Source organism: Salvelinus alpinus, chromosome 12 (assembly GCF_045679555.1).
Source record: "Salvelinus alpinus chromosome 12, SLU_Salpinus.1, whole genome shotgun sequence".
In the NCBI taxonomy this organism is placed as follows: Eukaryota; Metazoa; Chordata; class Actinopteri; order Salmoniformes; family Salmonidae; genus Salvelinus; species Salvelinus alpinus.
This window is the reverse complement of record NC_092097.1, coordinates 20,766,310-20,786,298: the sequence shown is the minus strand read 5'-3', so window position 1 is coordinate 20,786,298 and position 19,989 is coordinate 20,766,310. Positions and strand designations below refer to the sequence as shown.

Genomic DNA, 19,989 nt, shown 5'->3' with positions numbered 1-19,989 from the left:
TCCGTCATGGTCTGGGGCGTTGTCACAGCATCATCGGACTGAGCTTGTTGTCATTGCAGGCAATCTCAACGCTGTGCGTTACAGGGTAGACATCCTCCTCCCTCATGTGGTACCCTTCTTGCAGGCTCATCCTGACATGACCCTCCAGCATGACAATGCCACCAGCCATACAACTTGTTCTGTGTGTGATTTCCTGCAAGACAGCAATGTCAGTGTTCTGACATGGCCAGCGAAGAGCCCTGGATCTCAATCCCATTGAGCACGTCTGGGACCTGTTGGATGTGAGGGCTAGGGCCCCCCCCCCCCCCCCCCCAGAAATGTCCAAGAACTTGCAGGTGCCTTGGTGGAAGAGTGGGGTAACATCTCACAGCAAGAATTGGCAAATCTGGTGCAGTCCATGAGGAGAAGATGCACTGCAGTTCTTAATGCAGCTGGGGGCCACACCAGATACTGACTGTTACTTTTGATTTTGACCCCCCCTTTGTTCAGGGACACATTATTCAATTTCTGTTAGTCACATGTCTGTGGAACTTGTTCAGTTTATATCTCAGTTGTTGAATCTTGTCATGTTCAGACAAATATTTACACACATGTTAAGTTTGCTGAAATTAAACGCAGTTGGCAGTGAGAGGGCGTTTATTCTTTTGCTGAATTTACATGTGTAGAAGCTTCTAGGTTTTTTCAAGGGTACAGAGTTTGTAAGTTGCATTTTCTACCTAATTTGAAACAGTTGTTTCTCCATTGAATAATGTATTTTAGCCTACCTTAGTTAGCCATATGAAAATAATGCATTTAAAAAATGCATCAGTTTATTTCCATCATATTTTCTGTTCTAAATGTCTGCTAGTCGGGGAATATGACTTTGTACACTCCTCTGCCAGTCCCTGGGCTAGTCTTGCTAGTCTTGTGACAAAGAGATGCAATTAACTCTCATAGAATATATTGTCTGCCAGCTCCATCAAACTCTCATGCAAGGAATAAAGACACAATCAAATACCTTAAGAATAACATTTTCCATTGTACTATTTAATTTCAGGTATATTTTGCTTTTAATTGGAATAAATAAACATCACATAATCATTGACAAACTATACTCTGTCCACAAATACATGGGCATAGCATTATTATGCTGGTACAGAAGTGCTACATTTGATGAATGTACTCTCGTTGACTCTCCTAGATCCTTACAGTAACAACATGATTATCTCAAATAGACCAAAATCAATAAAATTGTCATTACTGGCCCAGCATTAATTGTCTATATTCTGTAGATTACAGTACCTACTTGAAGTAAGGAGTGAAGGTAAAGACAGTCAGTGTGAGGCCAGGGAGGAGATTTCAGACTGAACTTTCTCGAGATAGGAGTGAGAGACAGGCCCTGCCATGCCCAGTTGAGACAGACAGCTAGTGTAAGGTTATCCTTTATATGTTACTTTGTATTCAGGCGAGGTTGTAGAAGGCAGCAGACCTTATCAAACAGTCACTCATAGACCTGCTGTATGTGTCTCTGTTAGTCTCTCTGGCTCTAGTCTACACACACGCAGACACTCACATTGGCTGCTCCACTTCAACTCACAGCTTGGTGTCCGGAAACTTGAACGCTGGAGTGAGCTACACAAGGAAAACACTGGTGTTAAAAAAGACAGAAACATGCACAGCCAAATCATGCCACCACATTGTGTCTGCTTAAAATAGCTTCTGCTCTCTAAAATGTAAGGCATTTATATGCACCCAAACCAGAGCAGGTTGAATGTGTCTTCATGATTTCAACACATAACAGGGAGGAACATACTTAGTGCACGAGAAATGACAATGCTGGAGAATGTAAATGAGATGAGGTGCTGTATTTGTGTTATAATAATGGATAATAACGGATAAAGTAAAACAAAAGGCAAATTATAAGAAAAAACTAAACAGACACTGCTACATATGTACACCTGAATGGGCCAAGTGCATCAGAGGACGAAACACAAATACTGCCACATGCATCAGTGGTAGCTACAGTATCAGTCAGAACAGAACAACGATGAGACAAAGCTACAGTACCACACAGAGACTGTCAAGTCTCAACACTCATTCTCCAGTCAGCCATCCTGTGTCATTTGGAGTGAGGCTAAGCATAACATATCCTGCAGCAGGGGACACAGAATGAGGACAGCGGACAGAGACAGAACAGGCCATCCTCACAGGAGGACACAAACACAAGGCAACACAGCACACAAAATAGGTTGAGCAAAACACAAATAGATAGAACCAACAGATAGCTCCTGTAGACCTGCAGTATTAGTCACAGTGAAAGGAAAAACAAGAATGCAGTTTCAAAGATATTTTCAACCCAAAGTAGATTTGCATAATAAAACCATATCTAATTACATTTTGATCCCTCAAATTTAAAGTTCAAACTATGAGTAAGCCTGAATCCTTGGCACTGTTGTTCATTTTCTAGTGATACACTTTACCTCATGCTGAATCAGTGGCATGGATTGCAACCCACATAATGTTGACAAGATGCTAGGAGTCCGGCAACACAACCTGCCTTGCCTCATATCATTTTTTTGAAGCAATGTTATTGGGAATATCTTATACCTTTCACAATGAATTGGCAAATTAAATTATTGCCATCAAATGTACCTTCATGAGGTGTTTTGGCAACTTGTCATGAATTTGTATTTGCGTTATTTTACTATGGCAATACATTGTGGTGTTGCTACGATTTCCCTTGGTTTCTCTCACTAAATACATTTCAGGAATCCCAGTTATTTTTAAAAGCATTCCTTATTAATAATGGTTAACCAAAATACATACTGTATAATTTTGAAACAAACAAAAATGTTTTAAAGGGGATAGTGCCATGTTTTAACACAGTGTTCTCTGATGAGCCGAACAGTCTCTCTTGGTAATAAAAGGACTGGTGATGGCACCATGCACACTGTGGAGCTACAGAGCATCATATACATTATTATCTAGACAAACCTGTACCATTACAACACCTTCACTGCAGCTCAGCCAAAGTGTTCATGTGTTGTCAACTCAAAAGTGTTGTAAGTATTTTAAACCACGAAAGATGCGTGCAGCAGTCAGCAAGTGTGGAGAATGTGTGATGGTGGCAAGGATGCTCAATTGATTACATTTAGATTTGAACTGATAGATTGCCAGATTGAAGTAAGGCTACTACTGTTCTTGGCAGAGTGATGGAAGAGTTGTCCTGTCCATTTGTGTACAGAATCACACAGGAAATTGAGGTTCAGTTTTTGATCCATTATAAATGGAAAGGGACGATTCCTTGACGATCCATCATTGTATGATTAAAAATGCATAGAAAAAAGTTTGTTGATTGTTTTTTGTCTTATAGATTTTCTGTCCTTCATGCATCCCAGGCTAGATATGTCTCCTCACAGTGCCTCACAGTGGTAGATGCCTGGTAAGACAGGACAAGCTACAGATAGGGAAAGAAAAATATTAAACTTGCCTGAGGGGGAAAAATTGAAATACAAAAATAAACAGCATTAAAAAGATGAGAAAAATTGTTAATCCCTTTGGGAAGGGGATAAAATATTGTTTATGACTGAGGAGGTTGTTTGGGAAGGATAGGCTGAGTTTGGGACATGATAATGTTCTTTATTCCACTCTGCATGGGACCAAACCTCTGTGGATAATAGCCCAAGAGCAGTACTCCTTTGGTATTAGATAAAAAGAGGAACTTATGAAGGTTTGCAATTTTCTTGTTCACATTGGCAGTACAGCCAATGCAAATCATGTTACTGTCAGGTAAAAATGCAACAGGTAGCTCAACAGAAAAATAAGTCAGGATTGTTTCGACTGAAGGGAGTCACTTGGAAAAAGAATAGCATGACAGGAAGAGAACAAAAAAGCCACAATCTCTTCAATGATGATAAACGTAATAGGGGTGGGATGCAGATTAGTAGTTGGGGGGAGGAGGAGGAGGAGGCAGTTTGGTTGAGAGAACAGGGCCATTGTAGGTTCACTCCAGGTCCATCCACAAATCAAGGGGCCCCATCAGCGGCTGCAGCAGTGTCAGGAGGAGTAGGGTAACGGGCTGCCTAGGGGTGAGAACAGGACAGGAGAGAGGGCTGCAGGGATGTGTGATGTCAGAGCAGTGCAAGGTTTGTGTAGGTCAGGGCAGGGCAGAGGAGAGGGGGCAGCCCAGAGGGATGCTACCATCACAGTGAGAAGGCACGGGGCTCATGAGACAGAGAGAGAGGGCGGTGGAGGTCAGGGGGCAAACTGGGTGCTAGGACAGGGTGAGGTCGGTGCAGGGGATCCAGCCTCAGAATATAGTGGTCTCGTACTTGGTGCTGACAGGGCGCTTGTTGGAGTCTCTCTGGTTGAAGAGCCAGGTGGCGCTGCCCAGGGATTGCATGTCTGCGTCCATCTCCAGAGGGTCAATCTGCCGGGGGGAGGGGGGACGAGAGACGGGCGTGAGACTGCAGGAGTGGTGGAGGCCATTGCACACTCAAGTCCTCAGCCCACGTGCAAGTGGATTAAAGGCACAGTCCAGTGATATTAGAATCACAGACACCAGGGCTCAATCCACAACATAGAGATGTCTGATAGCAAAACAGGCTGCTGGAGACCTAACAGACCACACACAGTCCCATCTGTCTCTTAATCTGCGTTTAAATTAAGTGAAAACACCATAAGGATCCAAACATGCGCTCATAACATGCTCTCACCCAAACAAATGTCTCTGTTAACACATGAGCAGCCATACACACATGTTATAGCTGTTCCATGTGAATAAATTAATTTAAATTAGTAGTCCTGTATGTCTAATTACATGAAACACCACTGATACACCCCAAATTAAGAACATTGTGGCAATGAAAGACTCGGGTGTACAAGGCCATCATTCAATTCTAACTGTCCAATATAAGACTCATCAGAATCCAAAAGCTTAGTGATATAGGAGGATTAAGACTCAATAGACCACCTCAAGCATGTTGCTATTTATACTGATCACACAGCTATGCAATTAAAGCACTAGATCATTAGCAGCAGAACTGCAAAGCCATGAATCTTCCATAGATGGTTAAGTCTAAGCTAAGGTATAAGCCTACTTATCCTCAGGCAAGAATAATGAGAAATAACTTCTTATCTTAAATCAGCTCAAATGGAATGACTATGAGAATGTGGCAGAAATTCAGTGTAGGCTATGTCATATCAAAAGAGCAAATATTGTGTAGCTAGATGAAGTGCCTGGAAGCAAACCAAAAAGTGGACATGGAATGATGAGAGAGAGAGAGAGTTAGAGGTACGTCAGGTAGGTTAGCAGATGGATGATGAAGGATAGCGGAAAGGAGGAGAGAGCAGGACCTGGACTCCAGGGCTAACAGAGTGCAACGGGAGGAAGGAGGGGCGGTGGGTAGTACACGTGTGACAGTAACAGCAGCGGCATTCTAGCAGAGGGGCACCCTGGGAAACAGGAGGACCAAGAAGACAAGAACAAAGAAATGTTAAACAGGGAAATAGAAGGACAGAGCATTTATAGTGGCACTGAACTGATCATAGTGGTGGAAGATATAAAGGTGAAAAATCTAGGTAATTTATCACAACCTATTAGGTGTAGACAAATAATGTTATAAAGATTTATCACAGAAAAAAATGTATACTTGACAGCAGCTGGCATAGCAGGGCTTTATCACATCTGTCAACTAGACTGGACTGTACTAGCAAGGCTCCTCCCGTATCTAGACACAGCCAGTACAGCACAGTACAAAGTGATCAACTGCACAGTGATTTATGCCACTATTTACATTACCGTTCAAAGGTTTGAGGTCACTTAGAAATATCTTTATCTAAAAAAAATATCTATTTTTTCATTAAAATAACATTACATTGATCAGAAATATAGTGTAGACATTGTTAATGTTGTATATGACTATTGTAGCTGAAAACAGCTGATTTTAATAGAATATCTACATTGGCATACAGAGGCCCGTTATCAGCAACCATCACTCCTGTGTTCTAATGGCACGTTGTGTTAGCTAATCCAAGTTTATCATTTTAAAAGGCTAATTGTTCATTAGAAAACCCTTTTGCAATTATTTTAGCACAGCTGAAAACTGTTGTGCTAATTAAAGAAGCAATAAAACTGGCCTTATTTAGACTAGTTGAGAATCTGGAGCATCAGCATTTGTGGGTTCGATTACAGGCTCAAAATGGCCAGAAACAAAGAACTTTCTTCTGAAACTATTCAGTCTATTCTTGTTCTGAGAAATGAAGGCTATTCCATGTGAGAAATTGCCAAGAAATTGAAGATCTCGCACAACGCTGTGTACTACTCCCTTCACAGAACAGAGCAAACTGTCTCTAACCAGAATAGAGAGAGTGGGAGGCCCCGGTGCACAACTGAGCAAGAGGACAAGTACATTAGGATGTCTAGTTTGAGAAACAGACGACTCACAAGTCCTCAACTGGCAGCTTCATTAAATAGTACCCGCAAAACACCAGTCTCAACTTTTTAAGAATATTTTGAAGATAAATACACAATGCAGAGGATGAGAGGACTAAAAACTAGAGTACTAATGCTACGTTCTGTACATTGAGTCTGGAGCAGGATACTGGTTATTTGGCCATTGGCCCAGTTGTACTGCAAGGAATTCTAATTGGTCAACCCCAGGCTAGGGTGGGGGGTTATAAATGGCATCCTCTTCCTTTGTTATGTGGAGAAAAGCTGAGGACAGGGGAGACTGAACATCTACCTCCCAGCATAACATCTATGATTTGTCCTTATCAAATAAACCAATTTTTCTCCCCCTGATTTGCTTTGGAGTTTGTGTTATTGAAGAATAACATCAACTGCTAACAACGTCAACAGTGAAGAGGCAACTCCGGGATGCTGGCCTTCTAGGCACAGTTCCTCTGTCCAGTGTGTGTGTTATTTTTCCCATCTTAATTTTTTCTTTTGATTGGCCAGTCCAAGATATGTTTTTTTTCTTTGTAACTCCGCCTAGAAGGCCAGCATCCCAGAGTCGCCTCTTCACTGTTGACGTTGAGACTGGTTGAGGACTTGTGAGGTGTCTGTTTCTCAAACTAGACACTCTAATGTACATGTTCTCTTGCTCAGTTGTGCACCTGGGCCTCCCACTCCTCTTTTTATTCTGGTTAGAGACAGTTTGCGCTGTTCTGTGAAGGGACTAGTACACAGCGTTGTGCGGGATCTTCAGTTTCTTGGAAATTTCTCGCATGGAATAGCCTTCATTTCTCAGAACAAGAATAGACTGATGAGTTTCAGAAGAAAGTTCTTTGTTTCTGGCCATTTTGAGCCTGTAATCGAACCCACAAATGCTGATGCTCCAGATACTCAACTAGTCTAAATAAGGCCAGTTTTATTGCTTCTTTAATCAGAACAACAGTTTTCATCTGTGCTAACATAATTGCAAAAGGGTTTTCTAATGATCAATTAGCCTTTTAAAATGCTAAACTTGGATTAGCGAACACAACGTGCCATTGGAACACAGGAGTGATGGTTGCTGATAATGGGCCTCTGTACGCCTATGTAGATATTCCATTAAAAATCAGCTGTTTCCAGCTACAATAGTCATTTACAACATTAACAATGTCTACACTGTATTTCTGATAAATTTTATGTTAATTGAATGGACAAAAATTTGCTTTTCTTTCAAAAACAAGGACATTTCTAAGTGACCCCAAACTTTTGAACGGTAGTGTACATCGGACCAAAATAGTGCATACCTGGCAAGAATGAAAGTACATCGGAAAAAAGGACAGGTCTTCTCATAATTGTGAAATTAATCTACATTAAAAGCTTCAAATGGAGTTGTCTTGTTATAGATGTTCCTAGAATTCCACTGCTTAAAACTAGATCATAAATACTGCCAACCCTGTGCATTATGCAGCGAACTGATTACCTCATAATATATTATGTGTTATAGCAGATAATAAAGCATAGTGATTTGCGTGGATGCATAAACATGTTGAGCAGTGTGCATGCATGGTCCAGACGGTCCAGCTTTCTCAGGTGACTGTGATCACTGAGTGTTCATTATTCAGGGTCCTGAAAGGCCAATACATCCATACATGGCCCAGGGCATAAGTAAACATTTATGTAACATTCTCAATCAATATCCTGGGAATCAGTGGAGGGGCCGGGTGACCAGCAGAGAGACGCACAGTTCTCCCTCTTTCTCTTTATTTCCAGATTATATCATATCCTGCCTGTTAGCAAAAAATAACACTATTCACTCATCAAGTTTCGCATACTGTATGGCTGCAGGAAAATCTACTCCGATCTGAGTGACTTAGAGTTGGGGAGGTGAGATTGGTAGCAAAGTAATGAGTCATCACTTTCATCGCACTACAAATCTTCCTTTTTTTTATAGTGTGATCAGTGGTTTAAAATCCGGAGGAACATTTGGTCAGGAGGACTGTGTGTTATCTGATTGTGCATATTTATGCATAAATGCCTACGCATGTACACATACATACGTAACTGAAAAAAATTAAGAAAACACTTGAGTAAATGAGGGATACAAAGTATATTGAAAGCAGATGCTTCCACACAGGTGTGGTTCCTGAGATAGTTAAGCAATTAACATCCCATCATGCTTAGTGTCATGTATAAAAATGCCCAGTTGCCCATTATTTTGGCTACCATGGCTGGAAGAAGAGATCACAGTGACTTTGACATAGGTCTTAAAAGAGCATAAGAGGTTTAAAGTGTGTGTGTGTGTGTGTGTGTGTGTGTGTGTGTGTGTGTGTGTGTGTGTGTGTGTGTGTGTGTGTGTGTGTGTGTGTGTGTGTGTGTGTGTGTGTGTGTGTGTGTGTGTGTGTGCGTGTGCGTGTGCGTGTGCGTGTGCGTGCGTGCGTGCTTGCGTGTATCTCAGTCACCAGATCTCAATCCAATTGAACATTTATGGGAGATTCTGGAGCGGTGCCTGAGACAGCGTTTTCCACCACCATCAACAAAACACCAAATGATGGAATTTCTTGTGGAAGAATGGTGTCGTATCCCTCCAATACAGTTCCAGACACTTGTAGAATCTATGCCAAGGAGCATTAAAGCAGTTCTGGTGGATCGTGGTGGCCCAACACCCTATTAAGACATTTTGTTTTTGTATTTCCATTATTTTGACAGTTACCTGTACATACTATATACACAAACACAGTATGCATATCATTTAGAAACACACACACAGCTACATGTCAATTTTTTGTTTGTGCTCAGTGTGTGGTACTCACTGTTGATCTCCTCATGCTGCTCCATTGTTGTGACGTGGGCCGGCTGGATTTGGTCTCAATGACCTCTGACCCCAGAGACGGTGGGGGGACTGGGACATACTGCCTGGCCTTGGTCTGGAGAGCCAGCTGATAGGCCACCTCAAATGCCTGTCCCAGTGTCAGGATGATCTCATAGGTCTGAGTCTGTACCGAGGGAGAGAGTAAAGAATGAAGAGACAGTTGCAGTAGTGACTGACAGCTACTTTGAATGAGGCACAATCTGCATTTTTAACATTAAGTTGTCAATCATAGCAGTGGAACTATGTTAATAGACTATTTAATTAGATAATCAAGTTGTAGCTGTGTCGTGTGCCAGGACTGTTTGACACATGGCTTATAAAAGAGACTAATTAAGGCAATTTGATTAATCAAGAAGCTGCATGCAGTTTTGTCAATCAAGTTTTTCCTTTCAAGATTTTTTAATGATATGATATGGCATTTAGAAACAAATTAATACAAATCAGAGTACTTTAGAAGGTGGGAAATGGGTGATTGTATTTTGGCATAGTCTTATGGAATGATTGATTGAGGGGTTTGGGCTGGTGTCATCATTGTGTTCCTCACCACTTCCACAGTGCTGAAGACATGGCAGAAGTGGTGGCCACTCTTACTGTCCTTGGTGATGTAGGCGAAGGTGCAGAGGTCATCAGGGTCCTGGGCCGCACAGGAGATGTTCCTGATCTCATGCTCGGCTACTATTGTCTGGTGAGAGGACAAAATAACAGGTTGGAACTGAGGAGCAACAGGAACACAACCATCAACCAGTAACAACCACTGACTTCATCCGAACCAACAGTGCTATCTTTATTGTAGGGGAAATAATATGAGAACGCGAGAGAGAAAAATAATGCAGTTGAGCTCATTATGCATCTCTCATTGCCAACAGGCTCCCATTACCTTGGTGGCGGCATCAATGAACTTGACCCCTTTATAAGTGATGGAGAGGATGACAACAGGACCCTTTTTTGAATGGTCCTTTGACTTCTACAAGTAGAAAAAAAATGGCGAGGGGATCCATATTAATACGGAGTGCTAGAATAGAGTGATTGAGTATTGAACTGTAGTATGACAGTCAGACTTACCCTAATTGTAGCACAGGCTTCTTGAGTGGACTCAATCCCCCTTAGATCCCTGATAATCATTGATCCCATATACTGGAAAAGAAGCAACAAAACAGGCTATTATCTCTGAATTCAGTGGGTACAGATGTCAATTCAATGTATATTCCAAGTTGGTTCAAAGAAATGACCTGGAAACAACGTTGATTCAACCAGTTTGTGCCCAGTGGGAACTATCAATTCTTGATACATCAAGCGATTATCAAACACGGATTGAAGCCTTTTCTAGTGGCCGAGATTCAAGGGGACTTCCATTGACACAACACGACAGGAGATTGACCATTGACATGACTTACACTGGCCTCATACCCGCAAGACTCTAAGATAAGTTTCTCAGGCTGGTGATGCCAAGCAGAGACCGTGGTGTACGTGGCAGACTGGCTCGGCGGCCGGAGGGTCAAACGGGGTTCCCTGTGTCGGTCACTCTGCCTGTCCTGGAAAGACAGATAGACATGGATTGATGCTGTACTGTACAAAGATTTTATGGCAGAACATTTAGTCACAAAATATTACAGGATTCTAAAACTAAAAAGATGCTGTAACACTTTGACTGATCAAAAGTTGTCTGGATGTCCTTTGGATGGTGGACCATTCTTGATACACAAAGGAAACTGTTGAGTGTGAAAAACCCAGCAGCTTTGCTGTTCTTGACACAAACTGGTGCACATGGAACCTACTACCATACCCCGTTCAAAGGCACTCACATGTTTTGTCTTGTCCATTCACCCTTTGAATGGCACACATGCACTATCCATGTCTCAAATGTCTCAAGGCTTAAAAATCCTTATTTAACCCGTCTCCTCCCCTTCATCTACACTGATTTAAGTGGATTTAACATGTGACATCAATAAGTGATCATAGCTTTCACCTGGATTCACCTGGTCAGTGTATGTCATGTAAAGAGCAGGTGTTCTTAATGTGTTATATACTCAGTGCATATTTAATACAAGCATGGAATGACTTCAATAATCTGTTAAACACATAACAGCTTCTGTTTCAGATCACCCCAGCAGCAGATATCTCTCTTTATAACATGATTATCCCAAGCACACCACAGAGACACATACTGTATTTCTGTTACTTCATGAGGTACAGGTAAAGACAGCGTTTTGGCAGGAGGACTAACGTGGGAGCGGGGTCTCTCGCTGTAGGAGCGCAGGGACACGCTACAGTCCTGGTCCATGGCTCTCCTCCTCCTGCCTGCCTCTCCCAAGGGCAGGAGCATGTCCATGGAGCGACTGGTGGAAGGGTCCATCTGACTCAGAGGAGAGGTCCCTGTCTGGGACAACAGGTCCTGAAACTGCCACATACAGATTGATTGATCATATTGATGACTGATTGGATGTGAAAGATAAGAAAACATAGTGACACAATACAGATTTCAATAAGATATTAGAGCATTATGTAGTGGCATACAGTACAAATGAGATCCCAGCTAGCACATAATGTTCTGAGAACCATAGAACCTTAGAGCAGGCAGGAGGAGGAGGTTATTTTGCATACTACCTTACCACAACTGTCTGATAATGGTGCAGGATAGTTGCTTGGCTTTAAAACATTCTCAGCACATTTAAGGAACTTAACAAAAAATATATATTTTCTTGGTATTTCATTAACAGAACGTTTCCTAAATGTTCAAACATGGTTACATTTAATCGCTCTGACATTTTTTGGTTTCAGTTTATTTCAGTTTATGTGACAAACATAGTGAGAAAATAGTATAGTGAGAAAATCATTGTACCATCTAAAGTGCTGTGATATATCCATAACCAAAAATATTGTACATTCAGCTGTTTGAAGCTGGTGTACAAAACCTAATGTAGAAGACACAAAAACGAAACTTAAAAACAGGAGGCATAGAAATAGTGCACATAGAACAGATCTATTCATTTTTAAACTTGCTTTCAATGAGAATGACAGATCTATAACTCACATTTCGATATGGATATTGTCGGGTCGCCCAAAAAGTTACTTTTTAGCTTCAATTTACATTTTGGTAATGTTCTAGGAATGTTCTCCAACTGGTTTGACATTGGGAATGTTTAAATATAGTCCAAAGAACATTAAGAAACAACATTCTTCTGTGGGAATTTCAGTACTTCAGCATAATGTTTTTTACAGGTTTCCACATGGTTCTATTTAAAGTCATGTTCTCAAACTGTTTCGAGAACGTTATGAAAACTTTCCATAAAAAACACAATAAAACTTTAGTAACATTCAGAGAACATTCTAAGAATGTTATTAAAAACATACATTGCATTCTCAGAACGCAAACAATTATTATTATGCGTCGTCGTCCCTTCAGCAGCCTCCACCGATTCTGTTCTCAGCATCAACTAAACACTTCTCTATTCTCTATCTTGTTAACTGTGTTCAGGTGTACGGCCTCGACAACTAATTGGACACACCTCATCTTAATGAGTGCTTGTTTCCTTTGAAAAGGGGTCTGTTTTAATATACTAAAAGGAGCAGCTTTGTATGTGTAATAAAACATGGCATGCTAGCTCCATCCTGGTGGTGCATTGGACTAATTCCATGCATAGAGAGCAGAAGGTTATAGGTTTGAAGCTCACTGATGCTGTGTCACAATTCAAAAGAAATATGTTTGCATGATTAATGCCTAAGGAAATTAATTTCTATCTGTACTTGGATTTTAAAAAAGTTAATAGAAAATAAGCTAGCAGTGTTATTAAACGTCTTATTGAAACATTCAGTAGTAGTTTTAAGGAAGTTATTAAAAAAACTCTAAATACTAATTTTCGTTCTCAGAGCTTTAATAAAACTTCCCAGAAAAACTTTCAAGGAACCAGATTAAAACGTTCTCTGAACCTCCCTGCAACCTAAAAATAATTTTTCCCTTACATTTTACCGGTCTGGAAACTTATGCCTTCGTTTCCAGATCCAGTGGGAAACCAAAAACGTATGTTCCCACAACTTCCAAGGAACCAAATGTGCTAGCTGGGATTATTGTTCAAATGTAAGACACTGAGGACTCTTACTAACCCTGATCTGTGAGAGACGGTGAGAGATCTGTGAGTTGGTTGGGGCCTCCTCATAGGGCCGCTCTGCCAGAGACGCTATGATTCTCTTCCTGTGGCCCAGAGGGCTGATTTTCAACAGCTGCAGAGATGGGCACAGATCAGACACAATGTTAACTACATAGGACTACGTTCATATGAACAACACAGGCACTAATATTGACAAACAAGTACAAACCAACAAATATGAATGGAAATACACATTATACACTCACACTGACTGTATACAGTGAGTCTGACACCCATGCTGGCACTCGACAAGCAGACAGAATGGACTCTCCTCAATTATTCAGCTCAAATCTGTTCAGCCTTAAGCTCCGTACAGTGCTGTCTCTTCCCTGAGGCACTACATAATTCACTAACAAAACATTGGCCTCACATTGACAATCTCCAGCTCCCATAGATTCTTCACACAGTCCAAGGTACGGTAGCCACTGGACAGGAAGTTAGGCAGGTACTCCTGGAGGCCTAGCACATCCAACCAGGTGGACAGAGAGGTGCTGCCATCACAGCCCAGGGCTTTCACCTACAAAGAGGGACAGAAAGGAGATCAAATTACATTCAAATAAAAGCAGGATTTCACAATTTCTTTCAAGATTTTTAAACCGTACCCAATGCCAAAAGGCTTGTTCACATGATTGCTATTGCCACACATAGCTACAGGCTAGATCAAAGCTACTTTACAATACATTTCATTATCATGATTGAAAATACTGTGCACAAACATGGATAATGCACACTCCTTGACACCTTGATGTACGGTGGCTTCTTAGACAGGGATGAATGGTCAACCAGGCACAAGGTTGCAGGCAGTACCCTGGACTGATGATAACTACTGTACCTTGGGCAAGCCGCGTGCTGCACGGATGATCTTCTTTCTGTGGCCAGGGTCAGTGATTCCCATATCTCTAAGGTCTGTGTCCTCCATCACGTTACTGCCCTACACATGCATGCACACGCATAAGTTAATTACACAAGTACCACAAACTGCAGACACTTCCCAAAGTCCACAATATACCGAAACACGTATAAATCCCTTAAGCTAACTATTAACATAGACATTACAACATCCCCTACACTCTATAGGTCCCTATATGCAATCAATAATACACACAGACACAGACACACACACACACGACCACAAATGAACACACAAGTAAAAGCACACACACACACACACTTATTTATGTCCTCAGACAAACAAGAATTGGAGGACATTGGAGTCAAATAAATTGTGCATGCCAAAGGTAATCAATCTATTTTAATGAAAAACCACCAAGGGAAAAGCAATCAAAACTGCAGCAGCTTTTACATCTGAGCTGCAATGTTGCAATGAAACATTACATTTGCTACGAGGGAAATGTTTAGGACTACGCATCTGTGTGTGTATGTGTGTGTGTGTGTGTGTGTGTGTGTGTGTGTGTGTGTGTGTGTGTGTGCGTGCGTGCGTGCGTGCGTGCGTGCGTGCGTGCGTGCGTGCGTGCGTGCGTGCGTGCGTGCGTGCGTGCGTGCGTGCGTGCGTGCGTGTATGCACATGTGTATGCAAACAGCTGTGGTGTTGGAGACAAGGAATGAGGATTTCACTGCATATAATTGTGAATACAATAAAGTCAACTTAACATTTCCCATTTTCCTTTACAGTAATGATTGACAACAATAAATGTGCACCATTTGTTTTACGTAGTTCTCCATAAGAGGCACAAGCTTCGTCATCTAATTCAGGTTTATAGGGGGGAATAAAGATACAAGGAGACCCTTAAAAATGTGGAGCTCAGCATTTTCCCAGTGGACTGCTGCAGATTGATTCTTCCTGGCCAAGAATGTTCAAATGGAGCTAGTCTTTTCTAAATATGGCATCACTGCTTGTTTCTGGAGCACAATGCAGCAGTTACAGTAACAAGGGATGACAGTAGGAAATTACATACTGATTATCACTAGAACGAGGATCAAACTAATGCAGTGACTGACTTCAGGAATAGCCTGAAATAGATATTTCAACTAAAGTGATTGTTGGATGTTCCAGGAGGTCCCATGGGAGCTTGTCATTTATACTTCATCAGGAAAATATGATTAAGTAATGAATATCTATTTTTGTCCATATCTATAACTGCTTATTACATAACTGCGATACATACAGTCCCTCATCACAAAGGAGGAAGGTGTCATGAAATGAGGAGGCTCTAAAAACATGTATTTTATGATTTGCAATGTAAAAAGCAACAAAAAACCCTATACGGGAAAACGGTAGGCCATATGAGAGACATGAGAGACCCATTTATGGTTGATGAAACCAATAAAAAATTATTATCAACTTGTAAAAATTTTGAAAATGGGGACACAGCGGTTTATTATTTATGATCCCTCAAAAGCTGCACTTGGAGCAATCATCCCATGCTGAGACAAATCCCTACAGAGTGTATGTGAGCCTGTGTTCTCTGATGGTAGTCATACTGTATCTACATTGATAGGTCTGAAGGGTAGTCTAACTCTAACTTGTTCTATGACACCCTTGCCTTTGGGGTCAGCAGGAAAATGGGGCATTCAGATTTCCCCACTGAGCTTTAGTATAAAAGAGAGGATTTGATTTCTCTCCTATTTTATTAATGAAGATGACATCTTTATATTTGCATCTTTCAGGTCAGTTGTTCACCAACTAATGTGCATCTCTGGCACAGTCACTATTACCTTTGCTACTCATAGCTTCATGATATTGTATTTCTATGTGATTTATAAAGTCATTTGATGATAGAGTTGAACAATATCTCACAGAGTATGTCAACTATTCAACAAAAACGATGCAGGGCAAAACCCAGCACACCACCTTTCCTGATCCAGAATCAGCCCACCAAGCAAATAAAATAATTAACACATCAACTCTGCAGTGATACAATGAATATGGCAGACAGACAGTTCAATAGGACACCATTGAACCTTTACAACATCTCTCTGACTGCTCTGACCTTTTCAGACACAACCTACGTGTCCTTGTAAGTATCTGAGGGTAATATGTCCTGCAGGGAGCTAATCAATTATCTGCTTGGTGCTTCTACACCTCAGACACATTAGTCAAGAGATTAACATTAACATCACAATGCTAATGACCCATTATCCTCATCCTATTATTACCTTATTAAAGAGAGTCTCCAGTACTTTTGTATGGTTTTTAGCCAGTAGTTCTGAGAGTAGGCCTTACAGTCCCCAAAAATGTTACTCTCTTTTTCTCTCTGTTCCGAACGTACTAGACGGCCAGCTCTTATAGCCGTTAGCCGTACACTTATCCTACTCCTCCTCTGTTCCTCTGGTGATGTAGAGGTTAATCCAGGCCTTGCAGTGCCTCGCTCAACTCCCATTCCCCAGGCGCTCTCATTTGTTGACTTCTGTAACTGTAAAAGCCTTGGTTTCATGCATGTTAACATTAGAAGCTTCCTCCCTAAGTTTGTTTTATTCACTGCTTTAGCACACTCTGCGAACGTGGATGTCCTAGCCACCTGGCTTGGGAAGACCACCAAAATCCCAGAAATATCCACCCCTAACTATAACATTTTCCGACAAGATAGAACTGCCAAAGGGGGCGGAGTTGCAATCTACTGCAGAGAGAGCCTGCAGAGTTCTGTCATACTATCCAGGTCTGTGCCCACACCCCATCTATCTTCAGAGCTCATACTGTTAGGTGACCTAAAGTGGGATATGCTTAACACCCCGGCCTTCCTACAATCTGAGCTAGATACCCTCAATCTCACACAAATGATCAAGGAACCTACCAGGTACAACCCTAAATCCATAACCATGGGCACCCTCTTAGATATCATCCTGACCAACTTGCTCTCTAAATACACCTCTGCTGTCTTCAACCAGGATCTCAGCGATCACTGCCTCCTTACCTGTGACCGTAATGGGTCCGCGGTCAAACGACCACCCCTCATCACTGTCAAACGCTCCCTAAAACACTTCAGCGAGCAGGCCTTTCTAATCCACCTGGCCCGGGTATCCTGGAAGGATATTGACCTCTTTTGGTCAGTAGAGGATGCCTGGTTACTCTTTAAAAGTAATTTCCTCACCATCTGAAATAAGCTTGCCCCAATCAAAAAATGTAGAACCAGGAACAGATACAGCCCTTGGTTCACCCCAGACCTGACTGCCCTTGACCAGCACAAAACATCCTGTGGCATACTGCATTAGCATCGAATAGCCCCCGCAATATGCAACTTTTCAGGGAAGTTACGAACCAATATACACAGGCAGTTAGGAAAGCAAACGTTAGCTTTTTCAAACAGAAATTTGCATCCTGTAGCACAAACTCCCAAAAGTTCTTGGACACTGTAAAGTCCACGGAGAATAAGAGCACCTCCTCCCAGCTGCCCATTGCACTGAGGCTAGGAAACACTGTCACCACCGATAAATCCACGATAATTGAGAATTTCAATAAACATTTTTCTATGGCTGGCCATGCTTTCCACCTGGCTACCCTACCCCGGTCAACAGCCCTGCACCCCCCACAGCAACTTGCCCAAGCCTCCCCCATTTTGCCTTCACCCAAATCCAGACAGCTGACGTTCTGAAAGAGTTGCAAAATCTGGACCCCTACAAAACAGCCGGGCTAGACAATCTGGACCCTCTCTTTCTAAAAGTATCTGCCAAAATTGTTGCAACCCCTATTACTAGCCTGTTCAACCTCTCTTTCGTATCGTCTGACATCCCCAAAGATTGGAAAGCTGCCGCGGTCATCCCCTTCTTCAAAGTGGGAGACAGTCTTGACCCAAACTGCTACAGACCTATATCTATCCTACCTTGCCTTTCTAAGATCTTCGAAAGCCAAGTTAACAAACAGATCACCGACCATTTCGAATCCCACCATACCTTCTCCGCTATGCAATCTGGTTTCCGAGCTGGTCATGGGTGCACCTCAGCCACGCTCAAGGTCCTAAGTAATATCATAACCGCCATCAATGAGAGACACTACAGTGCGGCTGTATTCATCGACCTGGCCAAGGCTTTCGACTCTGTCAATCACCACATTCTTATCGGTAGACTCAACAGCCTTGGTTTCTCAAATGACTGCCTTGCCTGGTTCACCAACTACTTCTCAGACAGAGTTCAGTATGTCAAATCGGAGGGCCTGTTGTCCGAACCTCTGGTAGTCTCTATGGTGGTGCCACAGGGTTCAATTCTCGGGCCGACTCTTTTCTCTGTATACATCAATGGTGTCGCTCTTGCTGCTGGTGATTCTCTGATCCACCTCTACGCAGACTACACCATTCTGTATACCTCTGGCCCTTCTTTGGACACTGTGTTAACTAACCTCCAGACGAGCTTCATTGCCATACAACTCTCCTTCCGTGACCTCCAACTGCTCTTAAATGCAAGTAAAACTAAATGCATGCTCTTCAACCGATCGCTGCACACACCTGCCTGCCCGTCCAGCATCACTACTCTGGACGGTTCTGACTTAGAATATGTGGACAACTACAAATACCTAGGTGTCTGGTTAGACTGTAAACTCTCCTTCCAGACTCACATTAAGCATCTCCAATCCAAAGTTAAATCTAGAATTGGCTTCCTATTTCGCAACAAAGAATCCTTCACTCATGCTGCCAAACATACCCTCGTATAACTGACTATCCTGCCGATCCTCGACTTTGGCGATGTCATTCACAAAATAGCCTCCAACACTCTACTCAGCAAATTGGATGCAGTCTATCACAGTGCCATCCGTTTTGTCACCAAAGCCCCATATACTACCCACCACTGCGACCTGTATGCTCTCGTTGGCTGGCCCTCGCTTCATATTTGTCTGGCTCCAGGTCATCTATAAGTCTTTGCTAGGTAAAGCCCCGCCTTATCTCAGCTCACTGGTCACCATAGCAGCACCCACCCGTAGCACACGCTCCATCAGGTATATTTCACTGGTCACCGCCAAAGCCAATTCCTCCTTTGGCCGCCTTTCCTTCCAGTTCTCTGCTGCCAATGACTGGAACTAATTGCCAAAATCACTGAAGCTGGGGACTCATATCTCCCTCACTAACTTTAAGCACCAGCTGTCAGAGCAGCTCACATATCATTGCACCTGTACATAGCCCATCTGTAAATAGCCCATCCAACTACCTCATCCCCATACTGTTATTTATTTTCTTTTCTTTTTTGCTCGTTTGCACCCCAGTATCTCTACTTGCACATTCATCTTCTGCACATCTATCACTCCAGTGTTTAATTGCTAAATTGTAATTATTTCGCCACATAGACCTATTTATTGCCTTACCTCCCTTATCTTACCTCATTTGCACACACTGTATATAGACTTTTTCTATTGTGTTACTGACTGTATGTTTGTTTATTCCGTGTGTAACTCTGTGTTGTTGTTTGTGTCGCACTGCTTTGCTTTATCTTGGCCAGGTCGCAGTTGTAAATGAGAACTTGTTCTCAACTAGCCTACCTGGTTAAATAAAGGTGAAATATATATATATTTTTTAAATTATGTATTACATCACATGTCCAGGTATGTGCACCACGTCATTGCTCTTTCTCTCGCTCTGCTGTGTGTGCATCTTGCTAGCTGTCACTCAAATAGCTAGGAG

At 42.1% G+C, this 19,989-nt stretch overlaps 1 protein-coding gene across 8 annotated transcripts in view; it reads right to left on the bottom strand.

The window, feature by feature from the left end:
- Positions 1–994: 994 nt before the first annotated feature.
- LOC139535662 (ankyrin repeat and SAM domain-containing protein 1A-like) overlaps positions 995–19,989 on the bottom strand; it is a 49,270-nt gene continuing 30,275 nt past the window's right edge. For 2 of the 8 annotated variants that reach the window (XM_071335309.1, XM_071335308.1), the window contains 12 exons: positions 14,259–14,357; positions 13,797–13,943; positions 13,383–13,499; positions 11,506–11,679; positions 10,676–10,813; positions 10,344–10,415; positions 10,159–10,245; positions 9,826–9,963; positions 9,223–9,405; positions 5,335–5,433; positions 4,311–4,408; positions 995–1,611 (listed from right to left, as the gene is read on the bottom strand). In XM_071335309.1, the coding sequence (XP_071191410.1) occupies positions 1,485–1,611; positions 4,311–4,408; positions 5,335–5,433; positions 9,223–9,405; positions 9,826–9,963; positions 10,159–10,245; positions 10,344–10,415; positions 10,676–10,813; positions 11,506–11,679; positions 13,383–13,499; positions 13,797–13,943; positions 14,259–14,357 (1,479 nt within the window). In that variant the 3' untranslated portion in view covers positions 995–1,484. Of the gene's footprint in view, positions 4,409–5,334; positions 5,434–9,222; positions 9,406–9,825; positions 9,964–10,158; positions 10,246–10,343; positions 10,416–10,675; positions 10,814–11,505; positions 11,680–13,382; positions 13,500–13,796; positions 13,944–14,258; positions 14,358–19,989 lie in introns of all 8 variants that reach the window. The other 6 variants (XM_071335316.1, XM_071335315.1, XM_071335313.1 and 3 more) reach the window with 4 other exon arrangements.